At 36.0% G+C, this 13,893-nt stretch overlaps 1 protein-coding gene across 7 annotated transcripts in view; it reads left to right on the top strand.

Moving 5' to 3' along the window:
- LOC106875029 (jumonji domain-containing protein 1C) overlaps positions 1–13,893 on the top strand; it is a 354,655-nt gene that overhangs the window by 291,383 nt on the left and 49,379 nt on the right. For all 7 annotated transcript variants that reach the window (XM_089362407.1, XM_089362406.1, XM_089362405.1 and 4 more), the window contains one exon: positions 5,951–7,943. In XM_089362407.1, the coding sequence (XP_089218533.1) occupies positions 5,951–7,943 (1,993 nt within the window). The remainder of the gene's footprint in view (positions 1–5,950; positions 7,944–13,893) is intronic.

Here is a 13,893-nt window from a genome sequence, read left to right as displayed (position 1 = left end):
AATAATGTTCATAAGAATGCAGACCTCAAAGACAATTGTATAATGTTAATCTTGTTTATTTTGCTACATAGCTGTTTCAGATAGAATAAAGGCATAAGACTATGAGTCAAAATATTTCAAGTTCAAATTTTGATAACAGGTTAGGATTATGCCTATTGGCATTATATATATATATATATATATATATTTTAATTCTTCTTTTGTCTTACTGTAGCTTAATGACATTGGAAAAAATTCCCAAATGTGCTTTCTGCATTAAAAACATGTAGTTTAGTGCAGGCTGAAATATTTTAATATGATGAACCCAAAATTTTTTTTAATTAATTGAAATTAAGATTCACAAGTTGTGCACTCAACCTCTGTAACCCTAATTTGATGGGCTTGTGGTTAGCACCAGGAACAGCAACCAGTTATAAAAACTCATGCAATATATTCTAGAATGGAGAAAAGTAATTTAAATCAAAAGCAATAAGAATAATTTCAAATTTTGGTACAAGGCCAACAATTTGGGGGAAGGGGCTAAGTCGGTTACATTACCCCCCTCCCTCGCCCCATGCTCGACTGGTATATGAAAGCAAAGTCAACTTCAGTGGAATTTGAACTCAGAATGTGCTGATGGAGATAATGCTAAGCATTTTGCCCAGTGTGCTAACAAGTCAATTACATTGACTACCAACTGGTAGTTATTTTATTGACCCCAAAAGGATTAAAAAACAGAGTCAACCTCTGTTGAATTTGAACTCAGAACAACAATGATAACCATTCCATAGGCATGTTTACCCTTGACGTAAGTCTAGTGGAATCAGCCTGATGCAATGTGATGAGGCCAGGCCTTCTGAATTACAGGTACAATCTATCCGATGAGCTTTCATACAGTTTGACTTTGCATGACACCTTAAGCAAGTGTCCTCTTTTGATAGCCCTGGGCCAACTAATTTTTTGTGAATGAATTTGGTAGATGGCCACTATATGGAAGCCTTTAATGTGTGTACATACATATACAAATATTGGCATTCTGTGGCATTGTCCTGTCACCAGCTGAGCAAAGCAGTGATATGTTGTTTGCATTCCTTGTTGATATTACAACCAGTAGCTTTATGCTTTTGAAGGCCTGTGGAATAAGAAAAATAAATCCCTTAATGAGAATAAAACAGATAAGGGTTGGCAATAAGTAAAGCATACAACTATAGTATCTTGTCTCGGATAAGTCTCTGTCCAGCCCCAGTTGGCACAGAAAAATGGACATTGATTGAATGAATGAATGGATATGTATGTGCCCTCTTTTTATGGACAGACACAAGATATGTAATCAGTCGCTTCAACTTTAATAAAAGAAACAAAAAGAAAAAGAAACTTTAAATCAGATTATCAGATAATAACTTCAAATGTTGAACACACACACACACACACACACACACACACGCACAAAGTAAAAGAGAAATTACTGACAATCTGTTTCACAAAAGATAACAGAAGTGTCTAGTGTACCAAACTTGCGGAATGTCTAATGAATGTAACTTAGCCAACATAATCTTGCAGATAGCCGGCTTCTCAAATACAAATAGAAAGCTACTTAATTATCATCCATTTGATCGAGGAGGAGGAGGGGGTGGGGGAAAGACAGAAAGAGATATAAAAAAAAGAAAGAACTGATCAAGAAAGACTGATTAAAAGTGTACTTAGAATGGACAGTTAAAGATAATGGTTTCATTGTTATTGATGCAAAGTTAAGCTTAATCTAATGGGAAAGTGTTGTAAATACTGACTAGTTATTTCGTAACTAACCATCTAAGCCATCATAGATTACCGATGGCTAATCCACGTTTATCTTCATGAATTTGCTTTTTAAAAAAAATTTTTTTATCCATTTATGTGTTGTTGTCGATATTATTATCATCTACATGTTGAGCTAGTGAAGTCCTTAGTGTGTCAGACAAAATGCTTAATGACATTTGTTCTGACTTTTTATATTCTGAGTTTGAATTCAGTCAAGATGGACTTTGCTTTTTTATCCTTTTGGAGTTGATAAAATAGGTACCAGTTGAGCATTGGGGTTAGTATAATTAACTACTCCCTCCCCACTAAATTTCAAGCTTTGTACTAGAATTATTATCAAAAATGGCAAGCTAGCAGAATCATTAGCTTGTCAGACAAAATACTTTGCAGCATTTCTTCATGCATGTTCTGCATTCAAATACCACTGAGGCCAACTTGCCTGTCATCCTTTTGGAAGGTAGATAAAATAAACACCAGTTACATACTGGGGATCAATCTAATCAGCTGGCCCCCTCCCCCAAAATTTCAGGCCTTGTGCTTATAATAGAAAGGATTATTATTATTATTATTATTATTATTATTATTAAGGTAGCGAGCTGGCAGAATCATTAGCACACTGGATGAAATGCCTAGCGGTATTTCGCCCATTGCTACGTTCTGAGTTCAAATTCTGCTGAGGTCGACTTTGCCTTTCGTCCTTTCGGGGTTGATTAAATAAGTACCAGTTGAACACTGGGGTCGATGTAATCAACTTACCCTTGCCTTCAAACTTACTGGTCTTGTGCCAAAAATTTGAAACTATTATTGTTGTTGTTATTCTGCTGAGGTCAACTTTGCCTTTCATCCTATCGGAGCCAATAAATAAATACCAGTTGTACACTGGGGTTGATGTAATTGACTCATCTCCTTCCTGAAATTGCTGGCCTTGTGCCAAAATTTGAAATGATTATTATTACCTTCACCAAGGAAAGAGGTTATGTTTTCATAGGCATTGGTTTGTCCGTCTGTGTGCAAAATAACCCAAAAAGTTGTGAACAGTATTTGATGAAACTTGCAGGAAAAGTTGGTAATGACACAAGGAACAGATGATGAAATGTTGGTAGTGATCTGGGAATTTTTATGGATTCTTGAAGGAATTTTCATTTGTTATATTTACTTTACATGAAGTATTACAATGTTATGTTCTTTGATTATCTCCCTTGAAAACACGTTCATTGTTTCCACGTAACCTATGGTGGCGTTGCTGTTTCCAAAGTTTATTTTTGTTTCTCTATCAGTAATTTTACTCTCGTATCTATCTTAAAATGAGCTGCTTAGCGGAGGTCTGCTGAGGATGACATGACAAGCTTTGACTATTGGGATCGACTCAAAAAGCTCAGGCATTGCTCCCTCCACTGCTGCTGTGAGCTCTATATCATCTGTATGATGTGGAAAATATTCCATCAACATTGCCCATCTTTAAAATTTGTCCGAGGCTTGGCCCCCGTGCCATCTGTCCACTACAGAAATGTTCGTTTCGTATCACAACACAATGACAGAACTATTTCACCTCAATTGGCCCTGCTCTCTTCAACATCGTGCCAGACACACATAAAGGAGGAAAGTGACTTCATGGCATTCAAATGATCCCTAGATGATTACCCACCAACAAATACCAGATAAGCCTATTTTTGCTGGCATTGGCATGGGAAATTGGGCGATTTTCAACATGCATGTATATGGGTGGAAATGAGCTGCTTGGCAGAGGTCTGTGTTCTCCGAGTGCTTTTCTAGTTATTATTATTATTATTATTATAATTATGGTGGCGAGCTGACAGAATTGTTAGCACATTAGGTAAAACGCTTAGTGGCATTTATTTCGTCCATCTTTATGTTCTGAATTCAAATTCCACAGAGATCAACTTTGCCTTTTATTCCTTCGGGGTTAATAAAATAAGTACCAGCTGAGCACTGGGGGTCAGTTGAATTGACTCCCCCCCCCCCCCCCCCCCAAAAAAAAAATTGCTGACCTTGTGCCAAAGTTTGAAATCTTTATTATTATATTATTATCATTATTTGTAATAGATATTATTTCCGTCAGAACTATCATATGTGGGGATCTGCTTTTAACTTGTTTTAATATTATTTATAAGAACAAAATTGCCTATGGATGGATGAATTGTCATTCTAATATATGTCAAATTCTACTGCTGGTTTTTGAAGAACACATGCAGGTTCTGCAGAGTAATCTAAAATTAACACCAGTGTTATTGTTGTTGAAGCCTATGTCATTTATTGACTAACAGTTCTTTTTGCATATTATCCAATGTGTTCAGTAGTAGGGTAGGGTGTGCTTTAAGGAAATCTGACTGTCTTTTTCTAGCATGCCAAACAACCATGTTAAAGAATTCCTCATTATTCAGTAGATTTATCTGTAATCTGTTTTTTATCACCGAAACAGAAAAATAAACAGAGATTCTATGAATTGCTGAGATGTTAGCTTAAATATTGTTTATAACCAATTTGAAAAATAAATACTTACCATGAATGATGTATTTCTCATAAATTTTGGTTTTCCACAGAAGATTAATCAAATTGTATCAATATGTTTCAGTTTATATTGATACAGAAAAAGAAGTATTTGATATAAGTTTATATTGTTTACCTGAAAAATTCTCTCTTGTTCATCAGTTACATTATATTATAGCACATAGGCAGTTTCTTTTTCCTTGAAAATTTCTTTAAGTATTTTCCTGCAAAACCAAACAAAAATTTGTTGTTGCTTGTTTTATGAAATGACTGGTCCATATCACAAATCTTGTGATTAATGTTTTAAGAAAAAGGTTATTTGGTATTTGTGGTGCTGTTTAGTGTCATTTAATCACTACCTGTAGAGAAATTGTTAAAAACCTGTTATACTCAAAGCTGACTGAACCAGAGGTAGTTATGACTGAGATGGTATGAACTCGTTGGTATAAACGATTTGTAACTTTTTTGTTCACAGCTACTGACTGGCCAGGTAGAGTAGCTCTACTCTGATATGCAAGGAAAATATTTCCTCTTAGAGCTTGTATATTAATTCTGCGTAAATATGAGAGCTACATATGAAAATTCAAACATGCACTAAAGGCGGTGGTGGGGAGGTCCGTTGGATGAATGTATGCGACAGCTAATATTTTAGCTGGCTCAGGCCTTCAGCATTGTTCGGAAGAGTTCACTACATCATTAACCCTTTTAACAAGCATTTGTCAGCTCATTGAGAGTACATCTGTGTAGTTACAGACTGAAACATTCTAGACTGTGTGGGGCAGTGTCAGAGAGAGATAATATTTCTTCTGCAGCAATCTTTACTGTGTTTAGATTGTGAATACCCAGCTAAAAATATTATATATAACAAGTGTCTGAGAAACTATTTCACTAAAGTATGTCGTTCCTCTGACAGTGCCTCAGTATGTGTCGTTTCTTCGTGTACCGTCTATTCCAAGTTTCACTATGAAAGTAGTTTTCAGTTGAAGTGGTTATTTCATGAATGTTATGAAAAACTTCATCAGTTTCTTGTATTTGTCTTGTGTTGTTAAGGTTTTATCTAGGTGTTTTATGGGCTCAGTCTATCTCATTGTTTTTCTTTTTAAGTGTTTCCTTTTTTTTTTTTTTTGTTCCTTCATTTTGAGCTCTCTCTCTCTCTCTCTCTCTCTCTCCCCATCAGTTTTAAGTTACACACAAGATATAACTAATGCCATTAGCTAAAGACATACATGCTCGCTGAAAGGAATGTGGATCCTCTTAATATATTTATGGTCTATAATTTTACAGAAAGCCTTATTAAAGTACCAACTTTAACTTCCTTTCTCTCTGGAGCTAGTTAGATAAGAATCAAGCATATATTACTATCGTTACAGTGGACAGTACTAACTCCACATTTTCATCTCTTTTTCTGTCCTTGTGTCACCAGTTCTAACACTCTCCTCAACCACAATGCATATCAAATGGTGGGGTTAAATCTCCTTCAGATCACACCACACTAGATTACCTCACTGAAAAGGCAGGATTGTCTTTGATCATTAGTTTATTCAATCAGTTCTAATTTGGGAGCCAAACAACAACTGCTGTGCATGCCATTTATTTATTGTTTTTTTCACCCTTTTTTTCAGAATTCTCTATCTATGTCTCAATTTCACTTTTTTTTGTTTAATAGGCTGTGATGTTTCAAATACTCAGAGCAAATCAAGAAAAAAGAAAAGAAAAATTTATCCTTTGAGGGAAGAGAGTGTAGATGTAGAAACAGCAGGTAGTTTGCCAAAGAATCAGTGTGAGGAACCAACTAGTAAGGGCCAGAAGTCTGCAAAGCCATCCAATGCAAGGACACCAAAATCCAAGAACAAGCACTCCAAAAAACCTAAACGCATTAGATTAAAATCGAAACGCAACAAAAACAATTTCAAAGGTGTTTCAGGGGTTAATGTGAAGTCTAAGGCAACAAGTGGATCTCGAGCTGTTAATGCAAAGGGTAACTTAAAAAGCAAGAGATTGTGCAATTCTGCTCTGGGAGTCATTTCTAATCATGAAGTGAAATCAGCAGAGAATGAAGTAGCTAAAAAATCTGAACTTCCAGAAAAGGTACCAAGAAAAGAATTTTCTGCAATATTAACCAACAAAGAGCTTGAGAAACTGTGTATAAGAAATAGCACTGTATCTATCAAGGTAAAGAAATTAGAGGATTTTCCTCCGGAAAAAATCTCAATATCTTTACGTGAGAAGAAAGTAGTGCCAACAAGCAGGGAAAATAAGAAAGCAGAAGACCTCATATTGTCTGTGAAAAACCAAATTACCAAAGATGAATCTGGTAGTGACAATAAGGAATCTGCTTCTGACTTTGAACTGAAGGATAAGAAACTTTGCAACAACACCCTTAAAGATGCTTCATTTTCTCTGAAAGCAAAGTCTGCAAATAATGGTGTGAAGACTTTGTTGGAACAGAGTATTTTGGCTGGTATCCAAGATAATATGCATTTTAAAAAACAATTCTTATTAGCAGGTAACAACAACAGCTCTGGAAAGCAGTCCCCTAAGCAAAAGTCACATCTAAAAGAAGAGTCATCTTCACCATCATCGCAACAACAACAACAACAACCACTGCCACCACCACCACCACCATCATCACAACAACAACCACAGCAACAAAATCCTTTAGCTGCTAATATTGACTTTAATCGACCAGTGACTGATCAGATTACAAAGTTAGCCAAAGCAGAAAAATTATCCCAGAATGGAAATGATCTCCCTCAATCTTCCTGTTCTTCTACTGCTAAAAGTGAAGCAGAATCTGTCTCTGTTAAGAACATTAGTCCTATTGTTTGCAAATCTGCTGATATACCAAATGAAAAATCTTTCTCTTCAATTAAGAAACCTGTAGCATCAGAGAAAATGGATTATACAACTACAGACCACAGTGAAGAACGACAGATATCAAAGTCTGAGTGGTCTCGTGTAGAGGAAATCAAAAATCACAAGTTCAGTCCTACATCAAGTCCATTAATTATAGATAAACATGAACCTGTTCACCCATATCGTGATCCAGAACTCATGCGTAAGAACCCTGTACAGAGCATGCTTACACCCCACAAACCTCTCAGCTCTTCATACCCTAATGTACCAACAGCCATTCCTGCAGGGCACGGATCTCTCCCTACATCAAACCAGCTATCAACCCATCAATTGCAGAGGACATTAATACCTCAAGTTCCTTATCCACCACACCAACTTCAATCTTTGGGTTCTCTACCACCAGCTCATTTACCTCTACCTCATGCAGCTGCCCTAGGCCAGATTGAAGCCCGCGGACTCACTGCACCACCACTTAGCGCAATCGCTCCACAGCAACAGCAGCAGACACAACATCCTAGTCATTTGACTGCTTTGCAATATCCGAATACTCCACTTCCTCTGATATCTTCATATAGTCCATTACACAGTGGCCTGAACAATACACAGCTCGATGTATTGTGGCAACAGCAGCAGAAGTTTGCAGGTGTTTCGAACCCACAGTTTATGTTAAACCAACATCAAGAAGGTTTGATAAGAGAAGCCAACATTCTGCATGAGCGTGAACTTGACCGTGAACGATTAGAAAGGGAACGTCTTGAGCGTGAACGGATAGAACGGCATCTTGAGCAAGAAAGATTGGAAAGGTAAGTTGCACAAATGTGGTTTTTTTTTCCAATAGATTTAACCCTTTTGATACCAATCTGCCTGGTACTGTAACACCAAATTCCTGTTTTAACCCTTTAGTGTTTAAACCGGCTGTATCTGGCCCAAATATTTTACACATTTTATGCTCAAACTGGCCAGAACCAGCATCTCACACCTACCCTGCAATGTCATTCTAAAAATAAGCAATTACATCTTTCCTATCTTGAAGCTACAAAATAATATCAGATAAATTTTTTTTAATGTGAATAAATACGAATTACTTTTGATAAATTAATCTGAACGCTAAAGGGTTAAAGTGATTTAAATTCAAATTTTCTGTCAAAATTTCATGTTTTGCTATAAATACCAGCTTAATAATGGCAAACTTATTTTACTAAATTCTTCATTATTTAAAAAAATTATTTGAAATAAAGCCATTATTTTTTTTAGTAGAAATACAGTAACAAAAGGGTTAATAATTAGCTTTGAAATTATATTAGGCAGAGTTACTGAAACAGTTCCATTACAGTTAAGAAGATAATTTTGTTTCAAAGACATAAAGCATTCATAACCGTCATTTGCAAGGAAGTATGACTTAGCACCTCGTTATCTCTAATTGCTTGAAGTGCCTATCTAGTCATGATTAGGCTTTGGCACCCTCTCAGCCTTGAAGATGTGACAAGGAGAGAGGCAAGCACTTGGCCGGTACCCAGTTTCAGCTGACTGAACTGGAGCAATGTAAAATGCAGTTTCTTGTTCAAGAGAACACACAATGCATCACCCAGTCCAGAAACTGAACTCACAACTTTATGGTCATGTGGTCCCCACCCTAACCACTAAGCCATGTACCTTCATCAACTTTTGTTGAAGAGTTGACTTTAACAGTGAAACAACAGATTAAAAAATATTTACAAGGAAACATTATGAAATCATTATCAGAAAAGTTATTCTTTTCATTATGAAAGTGTTTTTTTGTTTTTTTTTATTAACTTTTTCAATTTCAAGATAATTGCAGGAAGCATTTTTAATGTTTGAAATGCTGAAAGGTTTCTGAAAATTTAAATTTATTAGATTAACCATCTCATCTATATAAACTTAAGACTAGTAGATTAATTTTGTTTCAGAAGTGGCGCAAGTAAGCCACAATGATAAGCTGCAACTACAGTGAAATACTGTATCTGTCACTCTTGTGATCACATCTGGTGTGATTTTGTTTCATCTAACTCAAGTTTATTGTATTTTATTAACACAATATGTCTTTAAAAAGGATTTTTCATGGATAAGAAACTGCAGCTTCTGGCATTCAGAAAATATGCATATGTTTACTATGTTGTACTGATAATGATTTCATTATAGAGCTGCTTCTGTTGCATAATTTGAACTAATTCTGCTATTTTGGCACCATTGCAAACCAGCAAATAGTTTAGACACTTCAACTTAACTCTGAGGGTAGATTTAACTTGAACTGAAAACTCAACTCCTTCTTTTTCAGCAACTTAAAAAAATAAATTAAGAAAAAAAAAATGCGTTCTGTTATGATTGAATCAGATGTTCAGATTTTCATTACATTTAGAAAATAATAATAATTTTTCGTTCTATCATGCAAATACTACAGAATGTTTGTTTTTCAGCTAAGGTTCCTTTAATTACTGGAAATCTGAAGGATAAAAGAGTATGTGTATTTGTGTATTTAATACAAGCAGAGAATATGAATGGATGCATGCACTTTAAAAAGAAAAAAAAAAAAAAAAAATTATCGTTGACAAAAGGAATGAGTAATGAGCACAGATAATTTGGAAAAAAAAGAAAAGAAAAAAGTGAAAAGCAGATAGTAAAAGTAGGTTGGGAGTAGTAAATGTCAACAAGGGGGAATCAGTGAATCTTGACACTCAAAGAGTCCTGTTGGCATACAGCTGCTCTTCATATACCAGAGTGGTGTATGTAGAGGGGAGTACAAAACACATTTTATGTCTGACAACAGTGAGTTGATTGTTGTAGCTTGAGAACTTCAATGGGTTCATAGAGAAATAAACAAGCAGTTCTATTGTTTGTTTGTGTATTCAGATCATAAAATAGGCAGGAGAGGAGCTAGAAGATTATCATTTAATGATGCAACTTTGAAAATGACTAATAGCTTTAATAAGAAGGAAGTGAAGTTCTCTACGAAGGCATGATAACGAAGTTATGGTTACTGTATTAATGAGGAGCATAAAAAGATCTATGCCAGTTTGGGCTTAAATGTTTTAATCCTAGTTTTTCATGTCTAGTACAAGCTTGACAAGTATAGGAAATATATAATTGACTTGTGATGAAGGCTTATATACGTTTGCTTCTTTTCAAAGCCAAGCTGCCTGTTTTACTTGTGAAAGAAGATTATCTGTTCAAACTAATCAATAAACATCAAGAAACTGGGGGAATAGCAGTTGGGCTGCTTTGAAACAAGGAACACTATACAATCATTTTGAACACAGAACATAAAACAAACCCTCAAAAATTTGATAAAATAAACGACACCCTGTGCTGTTGATAAAAATGAAAATATCCCTTGATTGTTAAGAATCTAAGATTGGGTGTCAGTGCTGGAAAGAAAAATTGTATACGTAGGGATATAGCTTGTTAAAGTAGCTTTAACCCTTTCGTTACCAACCCGGCTGAAACCGGCTCTTGTTCTGAATACAAATGTCTTGTTTTCATAAGTTTTCAATTAAAATCTTCCACCAAACCTTAGTCACAATTTATGTTCCCTAACACTAGCTAAATGATAATTAAGTTATTTTACTAAATTCTTTGTTATATTTAAAGTAATTGAAAGAAACACAGAGCATCTCAAAATAAATACAGTAACGAAAGGGTTAACATGGATAGCTGGGAAATGCTGAGTAGGAAACTTTTAGTTATCAATAGCATTTGGTTATAGAGACAGATGGAGGTGGGGAAAGGCTTTTGGTTTTAATAAATTTTATTTGCAACAATAAAGATTTTGGGTCAATCAACTGATTTACTATTCAGGGCATTCGTGATAATCTTTTATGAATTATAAAAATGTTGTAAATGTATTTGATTGCAAATTGATTGCAATTTTCTCTTAGTTTAGATTAAAGATAAATATTTGTATTTCTAACCATAATATTTTCACTCTGCTTGCTTTGTATTTGAAAATGATTAATTAAAATCAATTAGTACTTGAACAGTATGTTTATTCATTAAATAATACCAGTCTTGAATAATGCTTTCTAAACATGCTATGTTATCAAATAGTTATACTTTGCATAGTTAACATTTCATTATTGCTTCTTGTTAAATACACGTGAATCAAAGCAGAATTAAAAATGGTTTAGCCCTTTAGCATTTAAACCGGCCATATCTGGCCCAAATATGCTACCAAGTCCTTGCCCTAACCATTAAGTTATTGTTCCTCCACACTGCTTTCATATTTAGTACTCAATATATAATACAAGTGTAGAGTTGTATATCAAGACTTAATGATCTGACATAGAATCTATCATAGTGTTAGTTTTTTTAATATATATATATATATATATATATATATATATAGGCACAGGAGTGGCTGTGCAGTAAGTAGCTTGCTTACTAACCACACGGTTCTGGGTTCAGTCCCACTGCGTGGCAACTTGGGCAAGTGTCTTCTACTATAGCCTTGGGCCGACCAAAGCCTTGTGAATGGATTTGGTAGATGGAGACTGAAAGCAGCCTGTCATGTATATATGTATGTATATATATGTTTGTGTGTCTGTGTTTGTCCTCCCCACCATCGCTTGACAACCGATGCTGGTGTGTTTACATCCCTGTAACTTAGTGGTTCAGCAAAAGAGACCGATAGAATAAGTACTAGGCTTCCAAAGAATAAATCCTGGGGTCGATTTGTTTGACTAAAGGCGCTGCTCCAGCATGGCTGCAATCAAATGACTGAAACAAGTAAAAGTTAAATATATATATATATATATAATAGGAGACTTTACTATAGTACCTCAGATCAGATGCCTTACCCTAACAGAGACAAATAGAGTATTTTAAGTAAGAAGCTAGCCTGTTCTGAGCAGCTGTGTCTGCTAGTTTGTAATGTCATGTGTTATTGATGTTACATGTTCTGCCTGATAGGAGTTTTCACTTTGTCAACTTGGCTTATTCATGCAAATTGTAGTAACAAGGTTTCTCAACCAAGAAGAGAACTAGTAGTTTCATTGGAGCTTATACAAGCAAATTAGTTTCATGAGCTTATACAATATGTTTAGTTTAGTGCGTGGAGGTGCAATGGCCCAGTGGTTAGGGCAGCGGACTCGCTTTCATAGGATCGCGGTTTTGATTCCCAGACCGAGTGTTGTGAGTGTTTATTGAGCGAAAACACCTAAAGCTCCACGAGGCTCCGACAGGGGATGGTGGCGAACCCGGCTGTACTCTTTCACCACTACTTTCTCTCACTCTTACTTCCTGTTTCTGTTGTGCCTGTAATTCAAAGAGTCAGCCTTGTCACACTGTGTCACGCTGAATATCCCCGAGAAATACGTTAAGGGTACACATGTCTGTGGAGTGCTCAGCCACTTGCACGTTAATTTCACGAGCAGGCTGTTCCGTTGATCGGATCAACTGGAACCCGCGACGGAGTGCCAACAACAACAACAACAGTTTAGTGCTGTGATCCCTCAACACCCAGCAATTCCTTCATGAAGATTCCTTAGAGACAGTTTTGAATTTAAAATTTTTAGCACAAAATTTCTCATTGGAATGAAACTAGATCCTCAACTGAAACACCAATTTTTTTTACTTGTTTCAGCCATTTGGCTGCAGCCATGCTGGAGTACTGCCTTTAGTCGAGCAAATCGACCCCAGAACTTATTCTTCGTAAGCCGAGTACTTATTCCCTAGGCTCTCTTTTAAGCCAAACCGCTAAGTTACAGGGACGTAAGCACACCAACATTGCTTGTCAAGCGATGGTGGGGCAGGGGGCAAACACACAATTACACACACACACACACACACACACACACGCATGACTGGCTTCTTTCAGTTTCTGTCTAGCAAATCCATTCACAAGGCTTTGGTTGGCCCGAGACTATAGTAGAAGACGCTTGGTGCCAAGGTTCCACACAGTGAGACTGAACCCGGAACTATGTGGTTGGGAAGTAAGCTTCTTACCACACAGCCACGCTGCGTCTATTTAGGATACAACAGTTTCATCAAAGACAAAGATTTTGTATGTATAATTCATTCGGTGGGGTTACTTTTTCACAGTTTTATTTTTCTTAGAAAGCAAGTGGTTTTCCTGTTAGAAATAGTTTAATGACATACACATACTTCTCCCCAGCATCTCTCTCTCTCTCTCTTCCGCTCTGTCTGTCTCTCTCTATCAAGTCTGAGCGGAACATGGTTTTGTATCTAGTTTCCTTTACACTTCAGAAGATCAACAGGATGTAATAACACTTTTGCCATTCCTGTTGTGTCTTGATGCAAAATTCTTTCTTGTGTACTGACTATCTTTTATTTCAATTACATTTTTTGATAAAACTAGCTACTAACTACAGGCTGTTTTCATTAAATGAAAAAGCTTGCTTGAATAAATTATTAAGCTGTTGACTAGCAACAGGCTTATTTGCATTAAGCAAAGTTTGTTTTTTCTTTTCTTTTTTTTGTTTGTTTATAACTAAGAATAGCTGCCAATGTTCCTTCAGCACTTCAGTAAAGGTGTCTTTAATAGTAAGTGGATTTAACTATGTCTTTATTTATCATGCATAGTTTGCCACAGCAGCTTGTCTCGGTGCTAAGAACTAACAAGGAAACCTCTACATGGTTGTTTAGCAAATTTTGTATACTACTTTAAAAGGAAAACACATTGGATAGTGTAGTCTTGGATACACGCTATATTTGAATAAAAGCTGGGATGGTCATAACAGGAACGTTCTTGTTCCTAAGCCTGCTGGATCAGGACTGAGT

Source organism: Octopus bimaculoides, chromosome 14 (genome assembly GCF_046866305.1).
Source record: "Octopus bimaculoides isolate indiv1 chromosome 14, ASM4686630v1, whole genome shotgun sequence".
NCBI lineage: Eukaryota > Metazoa > Mollusca > Cephalopoda > Octopoda > Octopodidae > Octopus > Octopus bimaculoides.
The sequence above is the reverse complement of the archived record's forward strand: the minus strand, read 5'-3'. Positions and strand labels throughout refer to the sequence as shown.